The sequence below is a fragment of the Tachypleus tridentatus genome, chromosome 11 (genome assembly GCF_004210375.1).
Source record: "Tachypleus tridentatus isolate NWPU-2018 chromosome 11, ASM421037v1, whole genome shotgun sequence".
Taxonomy (NCBI): Eukaryota; Metazoa; Arthropoda; class Merostomata; order Xiphosura; family Limulidae; genus Tachypleus; species Tachypleus tridentatus.
Window position 1 is genome coordinate 44,423,247 of NC_134835.1, and position 26,592 is coordinate 44,449,838.

At 37.7% G+C, this 26,592-nt stretch overlaps 1 protein-coding gene across 2 annotated transcripts in view; it reads right to left on the reverse strand.

The window, feature by feature from the left end:
* Positions 1-26,592, reverse strand: part of LOC143232062 (cerebellar degeneration-related protein 2-like) — a 69,232-nt gene that overhangs the window by 10,193 nt on the left and 32,447 nt on the right. The window contains exons 1-2 of one of the 2 annotated variants that reach the window (XM_076467094.1): positions 23,288-23,719; positions 22,998-23,110 (exon numbers count right to left, since the gene is read on the reverse strand). In XM_076467094.1, coding sequence (XP_076323209.1) covers positions 22,998-23,110; positions 23,288-23,360 — 186 coding nt within the window. In that variant the 5' untranslated portion in view covers positions 23,361-23,719. Of the gene's footprint in view, positions 1-22,997; positions 23,111-23,287; positions 23,720-26,592 lie in introns of those variants that run through there. The other variant, XM_076467093.1, reaches the window with a different exon arrangement.

Sequence of the window (26,592 nt, forward strand, 5' to 3'; positions counted from 1 at the left end):
AAATATTACATTTGCCCATTGAGTCTTTTTAAGAGGTCAGAGCTCACAAAATAAAGCATAATTATTATTTTTTAATCAATTACTTGGCCACAAGCAATGACAAACAAAACTGTAGGATTTGCCTATTTCATGTATTACATTGCGAGGGAGAGGGGGTTCAAAACGTCATAAAAACAATTTTTAGTATTTCTGACAATTAACCCAGCGCATTTCGGTCAATTTACACGGAATATGGTAGAAAATACTCTTTGCAGGTCCCAAACAGATTACACACATGACAGTTTTGGAATTTGTCTTTAGCAAGTTTTCAGCGTGTAAAGCACAATTTGGAGTTTTCGTGAACGGTTCATGTATATGAACCCACTTACACGAGATTCGGTACAAAGATACTTTCTTATAGGTCCCACGCAGTGATATGGACAGTTTTTCTGGTATTAAAACTGACCATGTTGGGATTTCCTGGCGAAGAAATGCTTCATTCGCCCGCGAATGATGATTTTTTAAAATGTTAAATCCGACTGCTGACAAATTTTTATGAACAATCAACTGGATTAGTTTCAACGTAAGCGTCACTTTTGTCGTCACTGTCACGTGGTTCTCAAAATACCAGTCAGCTGGCCACAATTAACAAGGCCACTGCAAGATTATTTAAAATAATGAATAATACATACACTGATCATATAAATATACACTCAGAACGGCTACGATTACACGAATGAATTAGTGCAAACAATCGATAAACTAACAGCTTAATATAAAATTTTTAAAATATGTTCAAAATAAATTGAATTAACTTTAATCCGCTCACTCTTCTGGTTAATAACGGTCATTTCAGATGACTCATTCGCCAAGATGCGCAGTATTGAAAGTCACATGAAAAGATCACACACATACGCATTACGTAAGTCAGCCGTGAAGCTCTAACTACCACTGCGAGTAAACAACTCATTGTACAGTGTACGTACCTCGTGAACTTGGCTTTGATTCGTTAACTTACTGTATTGAGTGTGAAGGGAAACGCCGTAAGGGTATTTCACTGGTTCTTAAAAACTGTTTCATTTTCCATTCACGACATGATTTTTGAACTGCCGCTAAAAACACGTATTACAAACACAACCTGAACAGAGGTAACAATTCTGGCCACCGTCTTGAACGTGCATATCAGTATTTAAGTTAACAGTATGTACTATTTAAAAATTGAATAAAAACCGATCTTGGCTAATATTTCTATTATTTGTTTTGAATTTCTCGCAAAGCTACTCAAGGGCTATCTGCGCTAGCCATCCCTAATTTAGCAGTGTAAAACTAGAGGGAAGGCAGCTAGTCATCACCACCCACCGCCAACTCTTGGGCTACTCTTTTACCAACGAATAGTGGGATTGACCACCACATTATAACGCCCCCCACGGCTGAAAAGGCGAGCATGTTTGATGCGACGGGGATTCGAACCCGCGACCCTCAGATTACGAGTCGAACGCCTTAATCCAACTGGTCAACATTTCTATATTTCCTTCTGACAGGTAAAGTTATTAACTATAATTTTTTATCATCATTGAGTCAACATGGATAACTGTTCTAAAAAATTCGTGTTTACTCGCTATATAATTGCATTGCCAATTGTACATGGACTACATACCACTTATATTCTATACGATAGCATACCGCAGCTCTGTGTCACACGAAAGAAAAATCAAATTATTTACATGCGTAACTCATTAGCAAGTAACACTACTTCAGGAACTTGTCATGTGTATCATTTTATGTGTGACAACTTCCATTCATTTACACAGTGTATTAAAGTCAGCGAAGCCATAATTTCTCGCAATGCGTTGGTGATTTCTCGTAATACTTGCTTAGCTTTGTTTTATTTTGTGAATTCAAAGGAAAAGCACTTTTTTTTTGTAGGATGAAACCTAATCTCACGAAGCGGCAGATCTTGATAAGCCTATAATTGCAAATAAAACACGTTAACCAGCAAAACACCCTCCTCACAAGTCCTCTTGGTCTTGCGTTTTAAACTAGAGATGCGTTTAAATAATATTTTGGCGTGCTTTTTATGTCGCAGTTTCGCATGAGGTCTTCTCTACACTGAAGAAACCATCATAAAATAAGTAACTCAACAGTTTCCAAATACAGATTGATCTTTTATAAACTATCCGATACTCAAAATATCTATTATTTTCGAACGTCTTAATAATTTGCTTTATGCCAACCAATGTAGTTGCTCTTAGCAACATTTTATCAATTAATTACTCCTGGAAAGATAACACTTATCAGATCATATCATTGAAAATCCAGAACTCCGAATAAATAGCAGTTATCAGTGAAAACACGGCGCTCTCTCTTATTCCTAAGTTGAAAAACAAAAATACTGATAAGAGTGGGTTAATATTTATTTATATCGACAGCTTTAAAGCTTCTATTTGCATCGTAGAGGTAAAACTGATTCAGTAGATATTATTCCTCTCAACATTGGTACAACGCAATATCTTAATACCATTATACTGGGTTCCATAGACAGGGCTAGAGATTACATACCAGACACAGCGCCTTAGGCCTACGAGAATTTGAGGGCTTGTGGAAACTATGGGTCCCTGAAAATTTTCCTTAAAAGTTAATCTTAGAGGACCCAAAAAATAAGCATAAAATATGAAATACACATTTTTACTGTAAAAAATGTTATTACATCTTTAAGCTATACGATATACTTTTGTATATACGCATTAGTTTGTGCACTCACATTCACATAAATATATAACTGACATTTAACTATAGTGTATTAACACACAAGCAGCAAATATACATTGTACACATAAGTACTTACATTTCAAAGCAGAATTTATAATTTATATAACTATTTACCCAATTTTTGGTTTACACGAGGGCTATCAACACTAGCCGTCCCTAATTTAGCTGTGTAAGACTAGAGGGAAGGCACCTAGGAAGCTACTCTTTTGCTAACGAATAGTGAGATTGACCCTATTATTATAACACCTCCCTGGGTGAAAGAAAAAGCATATTTGGTGTGACGGGGATTCGAACCCGCGACCCTCAGATTACGAGTCGAGTGCCTTAACCACTTGGCCATGCCGGGCGCAGTTTAACTGGTAGGGCCTACGGATAGAACGTTCCTAAGGCATTCGTCACTGTGCATAGGAATTGTATTTTGTGTTTAACTATCCCTTAAAATTCTAAACGATAACAACAAGGTTATAATTATGACGTAAACATTATTTAACAGAAAAGTTGAGAGGGGGGACTCCAAGGAAATTCTTATATAATGAAATGAGCATAACACAGGAAACACAACAATACAGCAAATGGATAACACTGTTCAGCATGTTGCTAGTCCAACCGTATTTCATGTTAGCCTATGTAATTACACACACACAGCATGCTACATCTCATACCAAAAACTAAACTGGCAGACATTTAAGGTCTGCCAAAGTACATGCCAATGATCTTCCAAAAATCAGTTTCGCGTACTATGTTGTTATACATACCCAAATGTTGAGGCTCATCTTGTACATGCAAAGCGGTAACCTTCACTTTGCAGATGTAGTTATTTACTATTTCGCCGAATGTTTTACAGTGTGCTAGTATTCATATGTCATTGAGGGATACATTAAATGCCGATGACACGTAACCAGTGAAGACGTTTCGACAGTGTACAGATAGAACAATGTATTACTGAAATTGAACGAACTCGAAAAAACTAACAACTCATGTTGGTATACCCACTATCCATGTCTGTACTGGTAGAGTTAGATACATACTATCAAACAATACTACTATACACAAGAAAGCTTACCAAAACCGTGGAAGATAAACTGTACTAAATAATAACTAAATACATGAACAATACACACGATCGTAGGTTTAGAAATATTAATGGAATGCAACTGATTGTTGAAAGTAGAAGATTTTTGGCTTCTATACAGAGGCTTCCAATCCTTACTAAACATAAGTTAAAACAGTATTAGATACTCACCATTTATAAAGAAGTTGATCTATATTAGACCAAACTTGGGCGATCCTTTTGCTATTTTAAATGAGTAAGTTTGGCCATTAGTACGCTATAAAAGAAAACTGCGTTAAAAATATTGTGAGTGAACGACTGCAGAGTACGCTCAAGTTAAACATTGTAAGCTAACAAAGGAATACTCATTTGTTGTCTTGATGCACAATCTATGTCGAATGTAATAAACACAATAACGCTAGGAAATTAAGGTATTTTTGTACCAAGCTAAAAGATTTCTGCGATTCTAGTCAACGATAACTTGTGTGTTAATATTATTACATAATCAATCGTGTTTGATTAACATAAATCTGGAATTCGGAAACAATGCTGTACAATAATAATGTTTGTGTTATATTTATTATTTTCAGTTATATTTCATTCACTACACTCTTGTGTTCATATACGATTTGAAGAATTTATACCATATTCTTTCAGATCCTTTACAAATATTGGTTCACTGTAATGAGTAAAGGACGGTTAGGAAAACCATAAATATAATATTCACAGTTCACCACTGTAAAAAAACGTAATAATGTTTTACGAGTTGAACTTGTACAGGGCTACCGATGACAGATTGATTTTACCCAAACCAGTATAATAACGCAACAGTTAGAGAAATAAATAGCAAACTTGGATTTATGAAGTTCGGTGTAAGAATCATCGGTTGGGGTTCAGAGAGACGAGTTTGTTTGATTGTTTGTTTTGAATTTCGTGCAAAGCTACTCGAGGGCTATCTGCGCTAGCCGTCTCTAATTTAGCAGTGTAAGACTAGAGGGAAGGCAGATAAACATCACCACCCACCGCCAACTCTTGGGCTACTCTTTTATTAACGAATAGTGGGATTGACCGTCAAATTATAACGCTCCCACGGCTGAAAAGGCGAGTATGTTTGGTGCGACCGGGATTCGAACCCACGACCCTCGGATTACGAGTCGAACGCCTTAACACGCTTGGCCATGCCGGGCTTCAGAGAGACGAGAAAGCGGCCGACTTTGGTTAGTTTGATCCCCATTGGCACAGTGGTATGTCTGTGAACCTACAACGCTAGAAAGCGAGTTTTGATACCCGTGGTGGGCCCTTTGTGTAGCTTAGTACTTAATTCAAAACGAACAAAACAAATTTAGTAAGTCCATAAAATATTACAGTATGAAATCGTTAGAAAATTACTAGAGAGGCTGGCCACCTTTCTTGTTTGGCCCATGATTATGAGGGTTGTAACCTGTAATAAACAAAACAGGTCTTCAATATTAGAATGAAAACAAGAATAACATGCTGCCGGTATAAAACAAAATCCAGTACTAAACCGAGGTGTTGTGACTGTAGTAATAAGCAATTTATATATATATATTAGTACGAGTCAAATCCTTAATAAAGTTGAAACAAAAGCAAAATGCAAAAAAACCGCGATCAAATAAAGATTGTGTAAGAAACGGTCTACGAGGCTTAATGTTTATTTTTGATGTTTTTACAACCTAAAAATGCCAATTATTTAAAGAAATAACTTTTACCTTTGAACTTTTTCTGTAAACAACGATCCATGAAACTATTTTAAAATTCGTAATGAGTTTACGTAATTTTCCTGCAAAACTAGTTGTACACTGGATTGACTGCAAACAGAGTAAAAACTAAAAATAGGCAGATATTCCGATGCATAAACCAAAATTTTGCTGTGAAATAACATTTATTACAAAAACAAACTAATAACTGCATTTACCATTTTACCTCTTGTGAGGTCTGTTCTTAATCTTCTGTGAATTATTTTCCCTCAGTGTAAAAACGTCTTTGTTTGTACCTATACGTTTATTTTGATGTGAAGTGGTTACGGACGGACGAGTACACAAGGTTAACCCACCAATACAATCTCGTATATATTATTCACAAGGGTATGTTACAGAGGATGCGGAGAGCGTTTTTGCAACATGAGAATTTCATAAGATGTTAATTCACAAATAATAACCTCTACAACTTGAAAAAAACAACAACTCCTGACCTTCTCTAAAGTATGCATCGGTAACAACGGTTATAATGGATCTATTTCCAGGTTAAATAGTTAACTACTTACAAACAGTCAGGTATAAAAAGTAAGTGCAAACAACTGGTACGATTCCACTTAAAACTTATCAATTGCAAAATGTTGCAAACCGACTTATCTACAAACCAAGCACACCAAATGTCGACGCCGACAGAGTACGATAATGAAAAGGGAAAACGACTACGATATATTCAGGGAAAATACTGGAAAATCCCATTGTAAAATATAGATCTGGACTGATTATTTTCCCGGGTATGATATGTACCATAAAAACAATGGTAATTGGTATATTATTATGATAATTTCGAGGGCGGTATTTGATCCGTGTAGTGTGTTTTAACAATGGTTGCCCAGAGTGTTTCTTACAGAAACAATTTACCACAGAGGGTATATTTTTGACAACGGTTCGATACGCTTGAGTTTAAATGTGTTGAGTGGAGAAGTTTCTGCAGGCTGGCCATGTGTTATTGTTCATTCGTTTATTGGTTTTTGAATCTCGCGCAAAGTTACACGAGAGCTTTCTGCATTAGCCATCCCTAATTTAGCAGTGCGAGACTAGAGGAAAGGCAGCCAGCCATCACAACCTACCCCCAACTCTTGGGCTACTCTTTTACCATCGAATAGTGGGATTGACCGTCATATTATAACGCCCCCACGGCTGAAAGGGAGAGCACAATTGGTGTGACGGAGATTCAAACCCGCAACCCTCGGATTACGAGTCGAGTGCCTTAACCACCTGACCATGCCGGGACCATAACTATGTGAACGTAGACATTTCATGCAGTCCAGTATTTGAATCTCGGAGTCTAAAGCTGAAAACTATAATTTTATACAACTATACTAGAAGAGCACAGATCAGCTCAGCACAAATGCTATATTATACAAGAATAAAAACAAACTGAAAGTTTAACAATTTATGTATACCGTTGGAAACACGAAATATTTTGAGTATTTTAAAGAGTAACATTTTAGTGGAATCATCACCAAATGTTAGAAAAATAAAGTTACACTGCTGTACCTGCACTCACTAAACAACAGGAGGAAATCAGTGCAACACCTGTTGAAGGTCGGGAACTATTTATTTTATGTTCAAATTATATAATTTGAAGAGCCTGGTTTGGCCTGAGTCGTTATTGCACTCGACTACCATCAAACATACAAACCCTTTCAGCTGTGTGGGCGTTATAATGTGATGATCAATCCTACAATTAATTGGTAAATAATAGCCCAAAATCTGGCGGCGAGTGGTGTTGACCAGCTGCTTTTCCTTTATATTACTAAATTTACGACGGCTAGCGCAGATAATCCCCGAAGAAAAAAAAAATTAAAACAAGCGAGAATCATCAATAGCCGCGGCACCTGAAATTATTTTAGGCAAGTTTAGAGTAAAGTATTCATACCTTAACCCCTCCCCCTTTTCTTTTATTACCTATAATCTTCTACGCCAGCAATACTAAGGGTGGGACTATGCCTAATTCGATTTTATTTAGTCCTCACGATCGTTACCAGTCCATCCTAAAATTGAATTTATTTTAGGCAGGATTCGAGTAAATTAATCTACAAGACCTTGGGCGAGTTTATATACATTAACCGAAAGGGTTTGACCTCCTGATACCAAACATGTAATTAGATCTCAAATTGGTCAAGAAATGGAGATATGAGCTAAAAGTTTGTATTTAGAAAAACAACAAAAAAAAAAACCCATAAAACTCGGTGCCATTCTAAGAGTCGCTATGTCGTAGCTAATGGAAAGAAACTCGATAAATCTAAGCCTTTTCCGAGAGTACACCTTGGTTGTTTTAAGTGTGAAAAATACAGTTGCATAACGTTTTTTAAAAAAAGGTGTGATGTACTATAGATAATCTTCGTAGCAGGACATAAAGCGAGGCATTACTGTTTACATTTGATTACGCGAACGACTATCACTTTAAAATAAAGTTATGATATTGATGTCTTTTATGATTGCGTAAACGTAATAAATTTAATTTCTTGGGCATTAACTTTCCATTAATAAATATGCCGTTTAAGTTTGTTAAATATTACACTTACGTTCATTACTCAATAGTATACATTCTCGAACGATGGAAGATAAATTTATAAGAAATTGAAATTTTGCTTCTTATCCAAGTTACAGTAAATGGCTGAACAAACATTTTTTTGGTAAAATCAATTAAGTCGTTACAAAATCACTAGAGAGGCTGGCTACCTTTCTTGTTTGGCCCATATAGAGATTGTGTGTCTCCCTACGATTATGAGGGTTGTAACCTGTTACAATTTTTATATATAAAAAGAGCCAAACTCATTTTCCTTACTCTAACAAACGATAAATTTGAGCGCGAGATATTCTACCACCCCGTTTCGCTTGTTTGGGAATTTCGCACAAAGCTACTCGAGGGCTATCTGTGCTAGCCGTCCCTAATTTAGCAGTGTAAGACTAGAGGGAAGGCAGCTAGTCATCACCACCCACCGCCAACTCTTGGGCTACTCTTTTACCAACGAATAGTGGGATTGACCGTCACATTATACACCCCCACGGTTGGGAGGGCGAGCATGTTTAGCGCGACGCGGGCGCGAACCCGCGACCCTCGGATTACGAGTCGCACGCCTTACGCGCTAGGCCATGCCGGGCCCCCCGTTTCGCACTAAGAAGTAAAAAAAATAAAAAAAAATGAAAAATAAGCTTTCAAAGAAGCCTAAATAGTCGAACATAGTTTAATATTTTATGAAATAACAAATATTACACTACTGTACAACTTTTTCTTTAATTAAGGGTTAAAAACGCTGTAATTTGACACCAGTACCCTGTTACACGAACCAGAAACAAAATATTGCATGATAAAATTACGATCGGTAGTTGCATATTTACATACTTTAGACTTTGCCCTAATTTGGTAAAACCTTTAAATTTAGAATTTAAAACGTAAATAAACAATTTATTCATTTAATATTTTTCTGCAATTTCCTCTCGTTGGCCCTAATACATTATAGCACTAATGTACAACTTAACTATGAAGCAGTATATTCTACACTCTTGTGCCAATTAATTGAAACAAATAATCATTTTACAATATTTTCAGCATGGCAGCCGGAGTAGGCTCACTGGACCCGCCGATTTCCTTTAATAGTCATTTTTTCACACAGACGGCGCCATTAGTTGTGTTTTTCAGTACGGTCGATCTATTTTTGGGATATATGATAAAATTTTGAAGAATATTATGTCATTCGAAATTGCGTTAGAAGGGCAAGAAGACCAGTCAAAATACAAATTTTACCAACTCAATGAAAAAAAAACGGTATCAATGGGGTCTGAAATACAAGAACTGGATGCAAGAATTATGGAGGAAGGTGTTATTCAGTGACGATACTCATTTCTTCGTACAGGGTCAAAGAAGCCTGCATGTTCGCAGATCTCCAGGTGAGAAACTTCAAAAATCTCACATCAATCAGTTCGTAAAACATCCCTTGAAGAAGATGTGTTTGGGCTTTTTCTACTACTATGGCGTCAGAGGCTTACATATCGTAGAATGAATGATGCGAGGACCACAGCACATCGAAGTTTTGCAGAGAAGAGTCGTCCTGATTTGAAAAAGATTTCCAGGTGGATCTAGCTCCGTCCCATACATCGAAACTTGTGAAGGATTTTATGACTACAACGCGAATAAAGGTGCTGGACTGGCTTGGAAACTCTCCAGACTTAAATCCTATTGAAAATATTTGGGCGACTGTACTACGAAAGATAAGCTAATTGAGGCCATATTTGAGGTGTGGTACCGCGATCCAAAAATTAGTAAAGATTGCAGTCAACTCATGGACTTGATGCCAAAGCGGATTAATGATCTTCTGAAAAATAGAGGCAGTCATATCATGTATTAATTTGCGAGTAGTTTTGGATTCTCAGAAATAGAATGCAAAAAATTGGAAAAAAGCGTAATTTTCCGTCTTGTTTCAATTAATTTGTACAAGGGTGTACTATATAAAAGTTGTAATCCAAAAAAATTGCGACAGAAAGATGTGAAATTAGTGTTTGTGGTCAAAATTTATAGAATACAAAAACCCACTAAACAAAATCACATGGGTCGCTGTCTTTGGTAACGGGTAACGATAAATTTTGTAAAGTTCTGAATGTTTAGTTACAATAACTTGCATAAAATTTTAATCAATTATCTCTCATCTTGGTTGCAAACTTTTGTTTCACATCTTTTTGTAACTTTTTTTTTTTGGGAGGGCATAGTTATGCTGTTTCTCATTAAATACTTTCCTTTTGTTACACATTAGTGTACGTTAGGTAAATATAACCACAAAGGGCATAAAGTGGATGCCATATATAGTTGGGAATAAATAGCATCAATCACATATTAGATTTGGAGACATTACACTGTGTACCAAAATTTCTACTTTTTCTTGTTCGTGGGCAGAAAGTGTTATTTCCCAATTGCTTATGCATAAAGTAAATAGAAAATACCTATTTTTCTCTTCAAACTTTGCTCTTGTGACATGGGGTAATAAAATTTTCAAATTTACCCAATTTCCAGAACATTCCAGGTAGATTCAGTTCTGAATAGCTGATAGAGAATTTACAAAAACTTTCTAGAATTTTGTAGAACTTTCCATAGTAATATATATACAGGGGTTCACCACTCGCCACTTCAGTTTAGTTCTAGCTGCCGAAGTGAACACACAGACCTATCTGATTTTATCAGATGGTATCAAGAAGCTACAAGCATTCTCTAGACGCATTCTGCTATGTATGTAGCCAATTTATCAAGACAAGAGCAATAAAGTACTCTGTGACAGTATCTACTAAAATGTGTGAAGCCTACAAGACATATTTCGGCATGCCTGTCAGGGATCAAGACAAACCCTGGGCACCTCATTGTACCTGCGAGCACCGCAAAAAACTCTAGAAGGTAAGACGAACAATTTTTTTGTTTGAATAGTAAGATTTTACATTATACAAAATTTATACCTTTTAAACTTTAAATATCTTTATTTTTTAAATGTCCAATAGTATAGAAAAAATATCAAAATATTTTGCATGAACCTCTTACACATTGGTTGTGGATGAAATAAATTTATTCTTCATAATAACAATTTTATCATTCTTTTGCAGGATGGTACAGAAGTAAAAAGAGAGCTATGAAATTCGCTATTCCAAGAACATGGCGTGAACCCACTGACCACTCACGCAGTTGCTACTTCTGCATGGTGGACCATTCTAAACGTCGGGCTGGCAAGAATGCATTTGCTATGTGTATCCGGACCTTTCATTGCCCTAGTTCCACACTTCCCTGAGTTCTCTGTACTCACTTCGTCAGAGAGAAAGCAGCCATCCTCAGAAGAGGATGTAGACGTTAAAGATCTAGATTACAATTTCAGAGGTGCAGCTGGCGAGGGAAACCAATACTACCCCAACCAAAGAGACCTCAATGACTTGATCAGAGATCTTGGTCTAACAAAGTCGAATGCCAAGCTTTTGACATCTAGAATCAAGAAGTAGGATTTGTTAGATGAAAGTGTGCAAGTCGCAACTCAGAGGAAGTGCCACCGACATTTTTCAAGCTTCTTCACTCGTCAAGATGGACTCTGCTTCTGCCACAATGTATCCAGTCTGTGCTAGACAACTGAAATTCCCTGTAACCCGAACGAGTGGCGCCTCTTCACTGAGAGTTCATCCAGAAGCCTCAAAGCTGTGCTGCTCCATAACGGGAATAAGTATCCTTCTCTTCCCCTAGTTCATTTAGTGCACCTCAAAGAGGAATACAACAGCGTCATGACCTTGTTAGAAGCTTTGAAGTATGATGAGTATAGCTGGGAGGGTATCAGAGACTTCAAAATGGTGGCACTCCTGATGGGTCTCCAAGGAGGCTTTACCAAGTTTCCTTGTTATCTTTGCCTTTAAGACAGCAGAGGCACCGCAGCGCACTAAACAGGAAGCACTGACCATAACGGACCAAGTTCTCTGTGGGGAGGCACAATGTCAAGTGTGAGTCACTAGCGGACCTCCAGAAGGTGTTGTTCCCACCATTACACATAAAACTGGGTCTTATGAAACAATTTGTCAAAGCCTTAATAAGGAGTCTGCAGCCTTCAAGTACCTTCGAGACTTCTTGATTGATTGATTTAGTGTTTTATGGCACAAAGCAGCGAGGCTATCTGCGCCAGACATTCGGTAAAAATGTAAAAAAAAATAAAAAAATAAATAAATGTAGTAATAGACATAAATGGAAATGAAGGTAAAACAAAAAAGTATAAAACCAATGTTGACACCTGGTCTACAATGTTAAGATAGAAGGCAGAGTATAAGAAGTTGTAAGGTATTTACTCTAGCAAAAAGGTAATGATCATAACCCGCCAGGAAGACTAACAGGTAAGTTCAAGAACCACCGTCAATCACCTGAAGTTGGCCTTTCCAGTCCTGGTTCCGGGTTATGTGTCATAGCAGCTATTATCAAAATGTAAAAGAATAAAAGTTTTAAAAGACACTCCGCAAAATCGTAATGAGTAGCCAAATGTCCAGTAAAAAGATAAAAGTCAAGTAAATGGAGTAAAATTTGTAAAAGTAATTGAAGATAAAAGCAAAACGGCAATTAAAACAGAAAATGGCGTAAAAACCAATGTTGACATCCAGTCAACAAAGTTGTAAAGAACTACCTGTAGCAGAATGGTAATGATCATAACCCGCCAGGAAGACTAACAGGTAAGTATAAAAACCACCGTCAGTCACCTAAAGTTGGTCTTTCCAGTCCTGGTTATGAGTCAATATGGCCAGTACTAAAAAGTTAAGTAGTAAAAGTGTGAAATGATATGCAGCAAAAGTATAATAACAACTCGCCAGGACGACTAATGAGTAGTTCAAACGGATAGTTCAAACAGTAGCGTTAGTCACCTGAAGTTGGCCTTTCCAGTCCTGGTGTCGAGTTATTTAATGTTCTGGCCATTGTCCAATGTCAAATTGAAGGAGAGAGATTAAAACTGTAAAAAAGGAACCACAATTAAAAAGGTGTAATGAATAAATATGCAATACTTAAATGAGATTAAAAAGATTAATGGCCATTAAAAAATTAAAAACATTATCAAGGTGGACAGAGTCACCATCACCAATAACTCTGTCCAATGTTACAGACTGACCCTGGGAAAAAATATGTTTAAAATATTGCCGTCGTTGAGAATTGTAACGATGGCAAGAAAATAAAACGTGGCTGATAGTGATTTGAGTGTTACACAAACTACACATTGGTGCATCAGTTCCAGATAAAAGAAAATGATGAGTTAAAAAACTGTGACCAATGCGTAGCCTAGTGAGAACAACTTCCTCCTTCCGAACTTTACGGAAGCTAGATGGCCAAAGTCCCAATTTTGGGTTTGATTTGAAAAAGTTTGTTATCACGTTGCTCACTCCAAGTGGACTGCCAGCTGGCACGAAGCCGAGCCTTGAAGACAACACCATAGTCCATGTACGGAATAGGCATAGGAGTGATGGTGCTGAAGCAGACATATTTAGCTGCCATGTCTGCAAGCTCGTTCCCGCGAATACCAACATGGCCTGGTATCCAGAAAAACTGGATTGAAGTAGCTGCTAATGAGAAATGGGCCAGTCGGTTTCGAATATCAGCGAGAATAGGATGTGAGCTAACGTGTAGCGATTCCAAGGCAAGTATAGAACTAAGCGAATCAGTATAAATAGTGCAGTTGGAGTACTGCTCAGCTGCAATATGATCCAGGGCAAGAGATATGGCATACAGTTCAGCAGTGAACACAGAAGCTGTAGAAGGGATTCTGCGCGCAACTACTGACCCATAGCAAACCATAGCAGAGCCCACTGTATTACCTGATTTGGAACCATCTGTATAAATGGGAACTGAATGATTGTTTGAAAGATATTCATTGAATAAAAGACGGTACTTCCAATCTGGAGTATCTGCCTTTTTTAGGTGACTGAAAGAAAGGTCACATTTGGGGGCTGTAATAAGCCATGGTGGGATGGGCCAACCTGTGGAATCTGCAATGTTATCCAAGGACAGACCCAATTCATCCAATTGCGCCCGGATGCGGAGGCCAAACGGAGCAATGACAGATCGTCTGTTCTGAAAAAGTACTGCCCACCGAGGAAGGAAAACACATTTCCAGGTGGGATGCTTTGGTAAGGAATGAAGTTTCGAAGTATATTGTAAAGATAGTTGCAAACGGCGAAGGTGTAGAGAAGGTTCATGAGATTCAATGTATATACTTTGAACTGGAGAGGTACGGAAAGCCCCAGTGCAGAGTCGAAGTCCTTGGTGATGAATGGGATCCAGCATCTTTAAGGCCGAGGGTCTGGCAGAGCCATAGACCATTGATCTATAATCGAGTTTCGATCTAATAAGAGCACGATATACCTTTAACATTGAACAGCGATCTGCCCCCCAACTGGTAGAAGAGAGAACACGGAGGATGTTCAGTGCTCTTGTGCATTTGACCCGAAGCTGCTTTAAGTGTGGTATAAAGGTCAGTTTACGATCAAAGATAAGCCCCAAGAACTTGGTCTCCGGGACCACTGGCAGCAAAACTTCACCGATATGAAGTTCAGGATCAAGGCGAATACCTTTCGACGGCAAAAGTGCATCCATACAGTTTTGGAGAGAGAGAAATTAAAGCCGTTCGCCAGAGTCCACTTCCGTACACAATTGAGGGGTTTGTGGTTGCCGCTCAATATATCTAATGTTTGACGACTGACATGAGATGTGAAAGTCGTCGACATACAGCCCATTCGCAACAGTGAGAGGGAGTTGTTCAGTGATGGCATTTATCTTTATACTGAAGAGTGTAACACTCAATACACAGCCTTGAGGGACTCCAAGTTCCTGTACAAAAGAACGGGAAAGTGTCGAACCCACACGAACTTGGAATCTCCTGTCCATTAAAATTTTTTGAATAAACATGGGTAGATGGCCACGTAACCCATATGTATGGAGGTCTCGCAAAACGCTATACCTCCATGTTGTGTCGTAAGCCTTCTTTATGTCAAAGAATATTGATACAAGATGTTGGCGGTTGAGAAAGGCTTCTCTGATAGATGTTTCAAGACGAATTAGGTGGTCTGTGGTGGAGTGCTGTCGACGGAACCCACACTGGGTGGGCGAGAGGAGGTTGTTTGATTCAAGGAACCAAACAAGACGAGCATTAACCATCCTTTCTAATGTCTTACAGAGACAGCTCGTCAAAGCAATTGGACGGTAGTTTGAAGGAATCTTGGGATCTTTCCCTGGCTTAGAGAAAGGTAAAATAATAGCCTGGCGCCAGGCATCAGGAAAAACATTCTCCTGCCAGATCCGGTTGAAAACAATCAGGACATCAAGAGAAGCAGGAGATAGATGGTGCAGCATGTCATAATGAATATCATCAGGTCCAACAGACGTACTGGCAGACCGATGAAGGGCCATTTTTAGTTCCACCAGGGTAAAGGGACAATTATAGTCAAAGAAACAGTCAGTTCGAAAGGAAAGAGGTGATCGCTCTGCCAGAGTCTTGATGGCCAGGAAGGTGGAGGAACAAGCAGAAGTGCTAGATACCCGGCAAAAACTTTCACCTAGAGTGTTAGCGATGTTCCGAACATCAGTCACCTCCTGACCATCAGAGAGTAAGATCGAGAGGGGGACAGAATTGTAGTGCCCATTAACCTTTCAAATCCTGTCCCATATGATCTTGGAACTGGTGGTAGAAGATATGCTGGTTGTGAACTTAATCCAAGATTCCTTCTGGCTTTGACGTCTTACCCACCTAGCATGTGCACGGGCCCGTTGGAAAACAACCCGGTTTGAAAGTGTGGGATATCTACGAAAAGTATCCCAGGCCCGCTTTTGAGCCTTCCGTGTTAAGTAGCAAGCAGGATTCCACCACGGACGAGGATATCGTGGAAAACGTGTCGAGGTTTTAGGAATACACTGAGCAGCTGCATGTGTAATACAGTCAGTTACCGCTGCTACACAGTCGTCTATTGATGGCTGATTTACGATGACAGGATCAAGTTCTGCGAGAGCAGTGAAAGTGGACCAGTCTGCCTGATCCAGCTTCCACCGGGTCACGCGGGTAGGGTGGCATCGACCACGGCCAGTCTCTCTCAAAAGGATCGGAAACTGATCACTGCCTAGTGAATTACTGTCAACCCTCCATTAAAAATGGGAGAATAATGAAGGGGAGCAAACTGAGAGATCAATAGCGGTAAAGGACTGACTAGGCGCATGAAAGTAAGTGGAAGAACCAGTATTGAAAAGAGAAAGATTGTGATCAGAGAGCATCCGCTCTACAGATCGGCCCCTCCCATCAAGATCTGATTGATCATATGTCTCTCCAGGGGGACAGGTACAGAGAACAAACAGTGATGGTATGACCCAAGGAAACACGGATGGCTACAGCCTCCAAGGGTGTGTTGAGTGACAAGGACAGGGTGGGCACGTGTTGATCAACCAACAGTGCCACCCCTCCATGTACTCGACCATCACACAACCTGTCATTTCTGTACAGAGAAAACTGCCGAATGGAGACAGTATCAGCAGTTTTGAGAAATGTTTTTTGTAAAGAAAGACAAACAGGATGGTAGGAAGCAATCAGCGTTTTGATATCATCCAGATTAGAACGTAAACCTCGACAGTTCCATTGTATCAAGGTGGCCATTTTTAAGAACGGGTAGATGAAGTGGCTGGAGAACCCTTCGGTTTACGACCGTCTTTTTTCTTTACTGTCTTTAGTCGGAGGAGGTCTATCAACCTCCATGGATCCTGCTCTGGGTCGGGTGGGCAGGTTTTTGTTATTGGAAGGGGAATCCAGTGACTGAGGACGCGAACGAATAATTGTTTTGTCTCTTGTGGTGGGAGAAAAAGATGTATCAGAAGAAATGCCTGTATTTGAAACTGAAGGACGTGGATCTTGAGGTTTGTTGGAAGGTATGGGAGGAACAGAGATGGGTGTGGAAGTTGATTCATCAACCTTTTTAACCACGGAGGTCAAAAGGCTTTTCATTTGTTTTGAAAACGATTTTCTTGGAGGCACAGAGAAATCTGTCTGCACTCCCACTGTAGTTGTGGAATAAAGTGCAGCAGCATATGTCCGAGATGGAGTTGTGGACAGCAATTTCCGAGCCTCAGGATAACTAATGTTATGTGTCGTTTTCAAACGCTGCACCTCTTTTTCCTCCAACCATTTTGGGCAAGAATGAAAGTAAGAGGGGTGAGAACCATTGCAGTTTACGCAATGTGGGTTCATGTCACAGTCATAGACATCGTGGTCCTTGCCTCCACAACGAGCACATGTCAGGGAACCACGACAAGATGTCTTTGAGTGGCCGAATCTCTGACATTGGAAACATCGAACTCTCCAAATGAGATAACCTGCCTTAATGGTGGCAGGTGCACGTGGTGAAGTAAATGTTAAAACGAGGGTATTTGTTGGCAGTGTAACTCCATCTTTGCGAGTGGAGATGCGCCTCACTGCAGAAACTCCTTGAGTGGAGAGACCAGCGAGAATCTCTGACTCGGGAACGTTCTTCAAATCCCTTTCAACAATAACTCCTCGTGAAGAATTCAAGGTAGCATGGGGTGTAACCTCAATAGGTATATCCCCAATTGCCTTTGAATTCAAGAGGAGTTCACTGTGTTGGGATGTGGATGTTTCAACCAATATGTCACCAGATCGAAGTTTCTTTACTGACTTTGAAGAGCCAGCAAGTCCCTCTAGTCCCTTTTGAATAAAAAAAGGGGACATTTGCCCTAAAGGTTTTTCCGAAAGAGAATGTAATATAAGAAAATGAGGTACGTGTGTTACTGATGTTGAAGATTGCTGTTCTGAGTATTCAAGACGTGGTCGCTTACCCATTGACTGTTTTTTTACAATTTTATTTAAATTTTTTAGAGAATCCATAGGAAAAAGAAAAAAATTTCGGTACCCACTGACCCCACCAACCATGGAGCCCTACAAGGGGACGCACTACAAAGTCACGCAAGGACAATGCAGCAACGCCAGGGTTTCGTGAGCACTATACCCAAACACCAGCATCAGGCACAATGTCCACAACACCCGTTGAGAACTTCCAACACTGGTACTTGGTTGACTCTAGCCCAAGTGGACCAGCCGATTGACCCAAGGGGGGCCACCCAAAGGCCGCCCGTCTACAGGAATTCGAGGCCAAAGTGGTGTGTTAGGGTTGGACCCCTCAACCACCAGGATCCTCTCGTCCCCTTCACGGGTCGCCACGCACGGCAAACACGTGGGTGGATGTTTAGATCCCAGAGAAGGTAACCAGATAGAACAGAACCTTCCCTGGGAGGTCCCCTCACCACGTACAGGAATTCACACCGAGGAGTCGAGACTTCTACCCTAAGCTGTCTGAGGCAAAGATCAAAGCTGATGTCTTCGTTGGACCACAAATAAAGAAGATCCTGGAGTGCACAAAATTCCCCAAGAAGCTCAGTAGGAAGGAAAAAAGCTTGGGGCAGTTTTGTCGCAGTAGTTCAGGGCTTCTTGGGCAATCACAAGGCCGAAAACTATGTGAAACTTGTTGAGTCTCTGGTGAAGAACTACGACAAAATGGGCTGCAGGATGTCCCTAAAAGTCCATATTCTTGATGCACATCTTGATAAATTCAAGAAGAACATGGAAGCATACTCAGAGGAGCAAGGCGAGCGCTTCCACCAAGATATACTGGACTTTGAATGTCGCTACCAAAGAGCATATAATGAAAACAAGATGGGAGACTATATTTGGGGGCTGATACGTGAAAGTGATTTACGGTACAGTCGAGTAACTACTCACTTCTAAACATTTTTATATAACTTTAGTATAAATATATGTAAATCTTGATTCATATCTTGTTTTATTCAGACCTTATGTAACTGAAAATGTGCAAATTTGCCCGTTTTTATACAGAAAATAGGTTAATTTCTAAATTTCATTATCCAGGTCACAAAAGCAAAGTTTGAAGGGAATAATGGCCATTTTCTGTACTTTTACAACATAAGCAATTAATAACTAATAACTATTATCCAGGAACACAATTTGTGTTGCATAGTGTTGTAACTACATGAAAGTTTCTTCAATATTTCTATAACTAAGTTCATACCTCTCAGTTTCTTTATATTTATTCACACCTTTTTTTTCACCCATGTAGTTTTCCAATAGATATCATGTTCCTTGTATAATTTTATGTAGTATACAGTGATATTATATATGCTATATGGTAAAAATAAATGCAATCCTGTACCGGGAAGCGTTTTTATTAAAGTCTAACGCATAATAGTACACAAAAATCGATGGTGGTACTGGATTCATAACTTTCGGTTTACACGTCCAATTTTTATATAATTAAAAACTTTCTACTTTTTAGAATAACCTAATGTGTGGGAGAAACTTTGAACCAATTGGGTTAGCCAATTTTATTTTTCTCCAATCGAGCGCAATAACCAAGTTTTTAGTGTAATTTTTTTCAGATTTCCGAGAATACTTCAACTACTGAAACCGCATTTGCTGTCTAGCTGTTTAGCTACGTACCATATGCGAAAAAAATCAATTAACGGGATGTCTCCCCTAGTGGTGAAAAGAAAACGAAGAATTTTAGGCTGACTTATACCTGCTGCGAAACGATAAAGATTAAAACGATTTTACCGAAATTTGCTTCGCTGGGTAAAAGAAACTTCGAGACATTCCACACAAAAAAGAAAGAAAAGAGTGAGGCGTTTTGATTAACGGAGATTATTATACGGATAATTAAGAAACCAAAGGTTTTTATTTGTGTTAATAACGAAGTGAGTGTTTTTTATTCTTTAATTTGGCCATACGACATTCCTGTTGATTACTGTAAAGCAGGCTATTCTACAGTGAACTGTCTAGTCGCTAGTGTTTTAAACGCTTGGTGATTACTATGACCAGGTTATTCTCCAGTGAACCTCTATGTGACAAATTAACATCAAGTAATAACTAGCGAATTAATGCTCAGTGAACGTAGAGTCGGTATCTGTTACATTTCTTCTTGTAAATTATCATCGGATTGCGATTTAAACGCCGAATGACAATTGAATATTAGAATCCAACAAGTATAATAAAAAAAATTATAAAGACAAGTAGGGAAATCGATATATAGTTTTAATGTTACAAAAAGTATTGAAAAAAGGAAGTCAAAATTACAAAAACTGGGTTCTTTTTTTTTTTTTTTTACTTTGGCTAAGAATGACAATTATAGTGGTTTGAAAATACAGGAATACTTATTTTAATAATAATAATTTTTAGTTTTAACTTTCTTTTTTCAATACTTTCCGAAGCATTAAAACTTTCCATATTTACTATAGTTTACGAGGTTACGTACGTGTCGGTCCCTACTTGTCTTTATCAAATTTAAATTTATTATACTTGTAGCAGTTAGTAGTAATACACGTGTAATAAACGTTATTTTTCAGTATATCCTGTACTGTCCTATGTACTTTTTCTTCATTCCTTACCAAGCTTTTGAAAAATTAAATACATATCTTACTGCTGTATTTTGTAATAAGTTAAATATCTTTGTTCCTCCATATAATAAATGGAAAGGGTTTTTGAATACTAAGTATACAGAGGGTATCAACAATGACATACGAGATAATGTACATTCAACCTTGTATGAAGGAAAACTACCAAGTTAAAATTAAAATATAATTGAGACAAATATTTAATTCAACTATCGTAGTAAACAAGTCACGTTTCTCTGTGGTTGTTTAATATTCGACTCTGCTGTTGAATTTTGTGTTATTCAAAGGAGTCATGAATTGTTAAAGATCAGAACTTCCAAAAATGCACAAGTTGAAATATGCCAGTAATTTAAATTATTAAAAACAGTTTGAAAATTAACTTGGACAGCATTGAGAAAAACAGCTGCTTCTTTCTCTTATTATTCACACTAGTTTACTTACTAACAGTAACAGAAATATTTTCTTTTCTTCTAAGCACCAGCGGAAGCAGGTATTTAAATAATACAAAGAACTAGCACGTCAAGGTGCAACTTCGTCCGATTCTTTTGAAGTCTGAAAGAGTTAACTGCAAGTTTAACTTCACTGGTTCGAATTGAGTCGATTAACCCTCACCATGTAAATGGCCGTTAAGGAGGTTATGACATCCGAAAACGTAATTATAAATACATTTACAATAAGCAAGCAAACCAGTCATTAAACAAGGAAACTACCTTCCCCCTCTCACATCATATATTGCTTAATTTTCGTAAATAGGCGTCTGTTTACTTAAACGTACAAATACTTGAAGTCACGAGATTCATATTTATATAGTACACGTGTATTTTTTGTAAAGTTATCTTATGACAAGCACCTTAACAACTATTGATATCAGAATTTGATGTCCTTCACGTTATGTTATTTTATGCTATTTTACTCGTTTTAATTCAAGTTACGCTAAATGTCTTTACTGATATTAACAGTATATATTTTTAATCAAACGCAGCTCATCAGTTTAGCATTTCAAAATATATTAACAGGAAGATTTGGTCATATCAAGATTATACTGTACGTAAACTTATGGATTGTTGATGTCCGTAAATAAACCAGTAGCACGACTGTTTGTGTGTATATAACATCACAAATGTACTTTACACACTGTCTTTTAGAGTTTAAAATACAATAACAACACTAGGCCTTTTCGATTTTACTTGCATCTCACGAACAACCGGTCCTACTCCTTAATATAGAGCGTATGTAACAATTCTAACTAAATCTTAAGCACTTCCGGTATGAGTCATAAGAGCTGAAATAGTCACAACTCATGCACTACACTCAAAACGGCGAGTGAGAATTAACAATATATTTTCTATTAACAAAACACTAGCAAAACGCGATACAAGAATAATTTTATAACTTTCACTTATTACGATTATTATGAACAAATTACTAGGTCGATGAACCAAGTTAATACAGTTACAATATTTTGTATGAAGATTGAATAAACATTTGACAACTTCCAACAACCTATGCAACCTGTATACATTGTACTAAGAAGTGAAAAAAGGCTTTCAAATAAAGTTAATAACATTCTCTGTTTAGATACTTTTACAACTTATAGTTAGAAACATGAAACGTATTTTCCCATATTGAATAACAAGTTTCTACTGTGACAAGCAAAGTACAGTAGTTTCGTCTTATAGTTTTGACTATCATCAGCTCAACTGGAAAAAATGTTGGGAAATGTTATCCAGATAAGTTCGGTATCATTAAGTGGGAAAAACAACTTATCGATTCTGCTTATCACATGAAATTAGCAAAAGTAGTTTTTTTGTGTGATAGCAAAATTTTCCGATTATATTACAGTTTAGATTAATTTGTATTGTGCCCACAACGGGCATCAGAACACTCTATTTAGCGTTACAAGTTTTCAGACTTAAAACTTTGCCACTGGGGGTGAAGGGAGGCATAATTTTATTCATCACGTTCACCACAAACATATTGCTTGCTATTGTTAATTGCTTGGCATATTTCCTTTAAAAATTCTGTGAACATTGACTATTGGTGACCTTCCAGGAAACCATGAAAAATCAATAACAAATGCAGTTAAAATCTTTAAGAAAACATTAACTTCGCTGCTAGAAAAACCTACAAACCATATGCCCTGAAGTTTAAAATGACTTTAGAATCCAGACAGCAAATTTAAAGACCACGGTTTCTCCAGTAAATGTATTATAATAAGTTATTATAATATACATGGTGTTGCCCTAGCCGGAGAAACTATAGTCGTTAATAAAGTTTCTGTGAAAGTTTTTCCTTAGTTCTCTAATTGTGGAGTTTCACCAAATACTGACAGTTTCAAGTATCAGTTATATATTTCATATTTCCATTATCTTGTTAATCGGTTGCTCCAGAACGAACGCCTTTACGTTCTTGTAGAATCTTACACGCAAACCTTTTAAATCATTCTTAAGTAAATACAATTGAGCCTTCAACTTACTTCTATTTCCTTAGACTTTTCAGTGATTATCAGGCGCTGGTGACGTACGTTATTTTCCAACTCTTGATTCCTTTCCAGTAGAGTTTTTCCCAGTTCTGCTGCTAGTTGTAGGTCTGTAAAGTATTGACATATATTCAAACTGTTAAGGATATTCACATATTAACAAAACTCGTATTTTGTTTTATGTGGAAAAATATAACTTCACTATTAACTTATCTCCAAGTTCATAATGCAGTTAAAACGTTAGAAATAATTGTAAGCCTCACATTCACTTTTAATCAGTATCTTACCATCTTTTTCACCATTCATTGGCCAGAAATAAACAGAATCGTAGGGAATCACCGGTTCGAAAAATGAAGCCATGACCAGTCGTCTAGACTAAAAGTTGGCTTACCCGACATGCACCAACGAACAGAGGTTTATAAACACGTTAGCGTTGTTCAGATCTACTTATATACGATGTAGCCAGCCTACTTGTATGTGTCTTCAGTGAAAGAAAAGTATGGTTGTTGCGTACACTAATCAGGAATAGTTCAGTTAAGACTATGCCCAAAGGTATGAACCCTTGTTAACTAGTAATAGTAGGAAACATTTAGGTTTTTATTAACTCGGCTATAAGTAATATTCATCCAGGTATTTTTTTACAACCGATCTTACGGATAAGTCCTCCTCTGTCACTAAATTGTAATACACTGACAGTTGCTTGTAAGTTCCTTGGACTTGAACAGCCTTGTGACGTAACGATATGTTGATTTTTTTTACTACGTGTGACAACGCCACGCATGTCATATGGTCGCCAATATGCGGGTCGAATAAAGACACTTAATATATGATAATTTGCTGTACTAGCTTACGGCTATGGATTGTAGCGTTAAATGTCTGAAAGAAGTTCGACAGTTAGAACAAACTCACATTCACGCTTCACCTGTTATATTTCCTTCACGCTTTTGAACTAACGTTCTAAAAATGACGTCAATGTAAACCTTCTAACTCTGAATTAAGGCATTTTGTGGGGAAATAATAACATCAAGACTTCTATTTAAGAATTAAAATATATTATTATTATTTATTATAGGGTAAAATAATTCTTAATTGACTGAGCCCGGCAGTTAAGGCACTCGACTCGTAATCCGAGAGTCGCGGGATCGAATTCCCGTCACACCACACATGCTCGCCCTTTCAGCCTAGGGCGGTGTTATAATGTAACAGTCAATCCCACTATTCGCTGGTTAAAGAGTAGCCCAAGGGTTGGCGGTGGGTGATGATGAGTAGCTGACTTCCCTCTAGTCTTACACTGCTGAATTAGGGACGGCTAGCGCAGACAGCCCTTGTGTAGCTTTGCGCGAAATTGAAAACAAACAAACAAACGTAATTGACTGATGATGTATGATTCACTTACCAACAATTGTAAAAGAAACCCCAGTTAAAATTATCAAGAAATTTTAATAATTTCTAAATTTTTAATATAAATATCTTACAACTTTAGGTTTCAGAAATGAGTTACAGTTGATAGAATATACATAATATATTTGTATTGAGTTCAACTGGTTACAGACAAATAGGTATATCTATGTGGTTTCTTGTATTCAATTAACAATTCATCGCAAAAGAAATGTACTGGAGGTACTACTGGAAACGCACGTAGTTAACATTACGTAACTACACCTGAAGCATCATATTTTCATACTTTATTCTGAAAAAAATATTAAAACTATGGTTTTAAAACTACGTTTATTTTCAGAACTCGTGTAGTGTACTCGCTGTTTATGACTAAAACTCGCAAATGATGAACGCCTTTCAACAGACAAACAAGTTGAAATCAATCGAAGTTTCTTACAATGTATTCTTAAATGTTACAAGACTGCATTTTGCTTGAAATGGCCGGGTTACGACCTGTTGCATGTGTCTTTCCGGTTGTTTCCTGGGTCTCCAAGTTGATTCATTTTTCCATTTTTTAATGTCAATACGTGTAAGGGATATCTTGATTTGAACATACCTTTATAAACAGGATTCATCAATATTTTGGGTGGGAAAGAGTTATCGCATACCCTTTAAAGAAGCGGTCAGTGGTATTCCTCTAATTACGTAACCTCAGATAATGCCCAGAAATAGTTCTGATACGTCGCGTTCCGCCACGACCTCATATGGGTTGTCTCTTGCTGAAATGCGTATTCAAAATATTTTGGTTAATTTTTCTTATGTATATGTCCAGGAAGACACTTCACATATTCAATGCGTGTCCTGTAGTTTCAGTCATGTATAACTGTTTCACAAAATTGTTTTTATTTTGATTTATTTTATTTTTTTACGTCCACCGTTGGCAGTAAGTTTACAGACTTACAAAGCAAAAATCTGTAGTTCGATTCCTCGGTATGGGCTGAGTGCAGAAAGTCCATTTCAACAATAAAAATAACAACAATACTTCTTGTTTTTATTCCAATTTTCTACACACTCATAAGTTTTATTCTACAATAATTTCTACATATGCATTGTTCTCGTCCTTGCTAGAGAAGGGCGTGTAACTGTTTGTACTCATAACATACACGTTTGATTAAATGCAATAGAAATTAAACTAAATGATGTCTCAAGTTAACATATTGCATGTGACTAACTTGTGTCTCAACATTTTAGCGTTTTGTTTCTTTTTCTCGAGAAAAGATGTAGTGGTTTATAAGATGTTTACCAAGCACCATTTTCTCCAATTTGTAAAAAAATCCAAAACAAAACAAATTAAGCATGGCCACATGGACTAACTGGAAACCTCAGAAAACTACGAAAGTTCAGGCATACGAAAGGTTACATTTTATAAATGTATTTATAATAATACTTGCATCTGCTTAAACTGATAGTCATTACTCGACTTCCATGGTTTCATCTAAGCTTTGGTTTGATTATTTTCTCGCTTGTTCCTGTCTTTAATACTACAGTCAACTGTCCTTAGGGATATCTATCTGTCTTGTGTCACTCTTCCCTCTACATGAATGCGGCGTCTGTCCCAGACTGTACACAAGTACCTTATTCAAATAATGTTATCAAGTTATTTTGAGACTGACTCCATTCCAGTCTCTAACATCAGTTCTAAGTAGGAAGAAAGGAGGGGCAAGAGAATATCAGTGGAGGTAAGTATTATTGGAAATGTGTTTTCAATTTAGAAAAAAAACAACAACTTTCAAAACATACTTACTGATAAGATAGTTCCCACATTGAGAAGACGGTGGAGGCATTATCCATACAGAAAGTGTCTCCATAGATAAAGAGTGCACTAAGCAAGATTGGTACCATAGTGGGGGAACCGCATTACATCTAGAACAGAAATGACCTTCACCCTGAATGTAGTTCTTGTATGTGGAATTGTGTACGAGTGATCAACACTATAGACCAGAACTAGCCAGGTAGCTGATGTTCCACTATTCGAGGTTGGAATTAAGGGGTGTTGGTTCCTATATCCCAAATTGGTTACTAGGGCAATTAGACCACATTGTTACAAATACGTATATATACTTTTGATTGGATTCCAACCTGCAGTCATAGAATAATGCATTCCAAATGACTGGAATAATGACGAGAAAGTAAGCAACACCGAAGCGGACAAAGC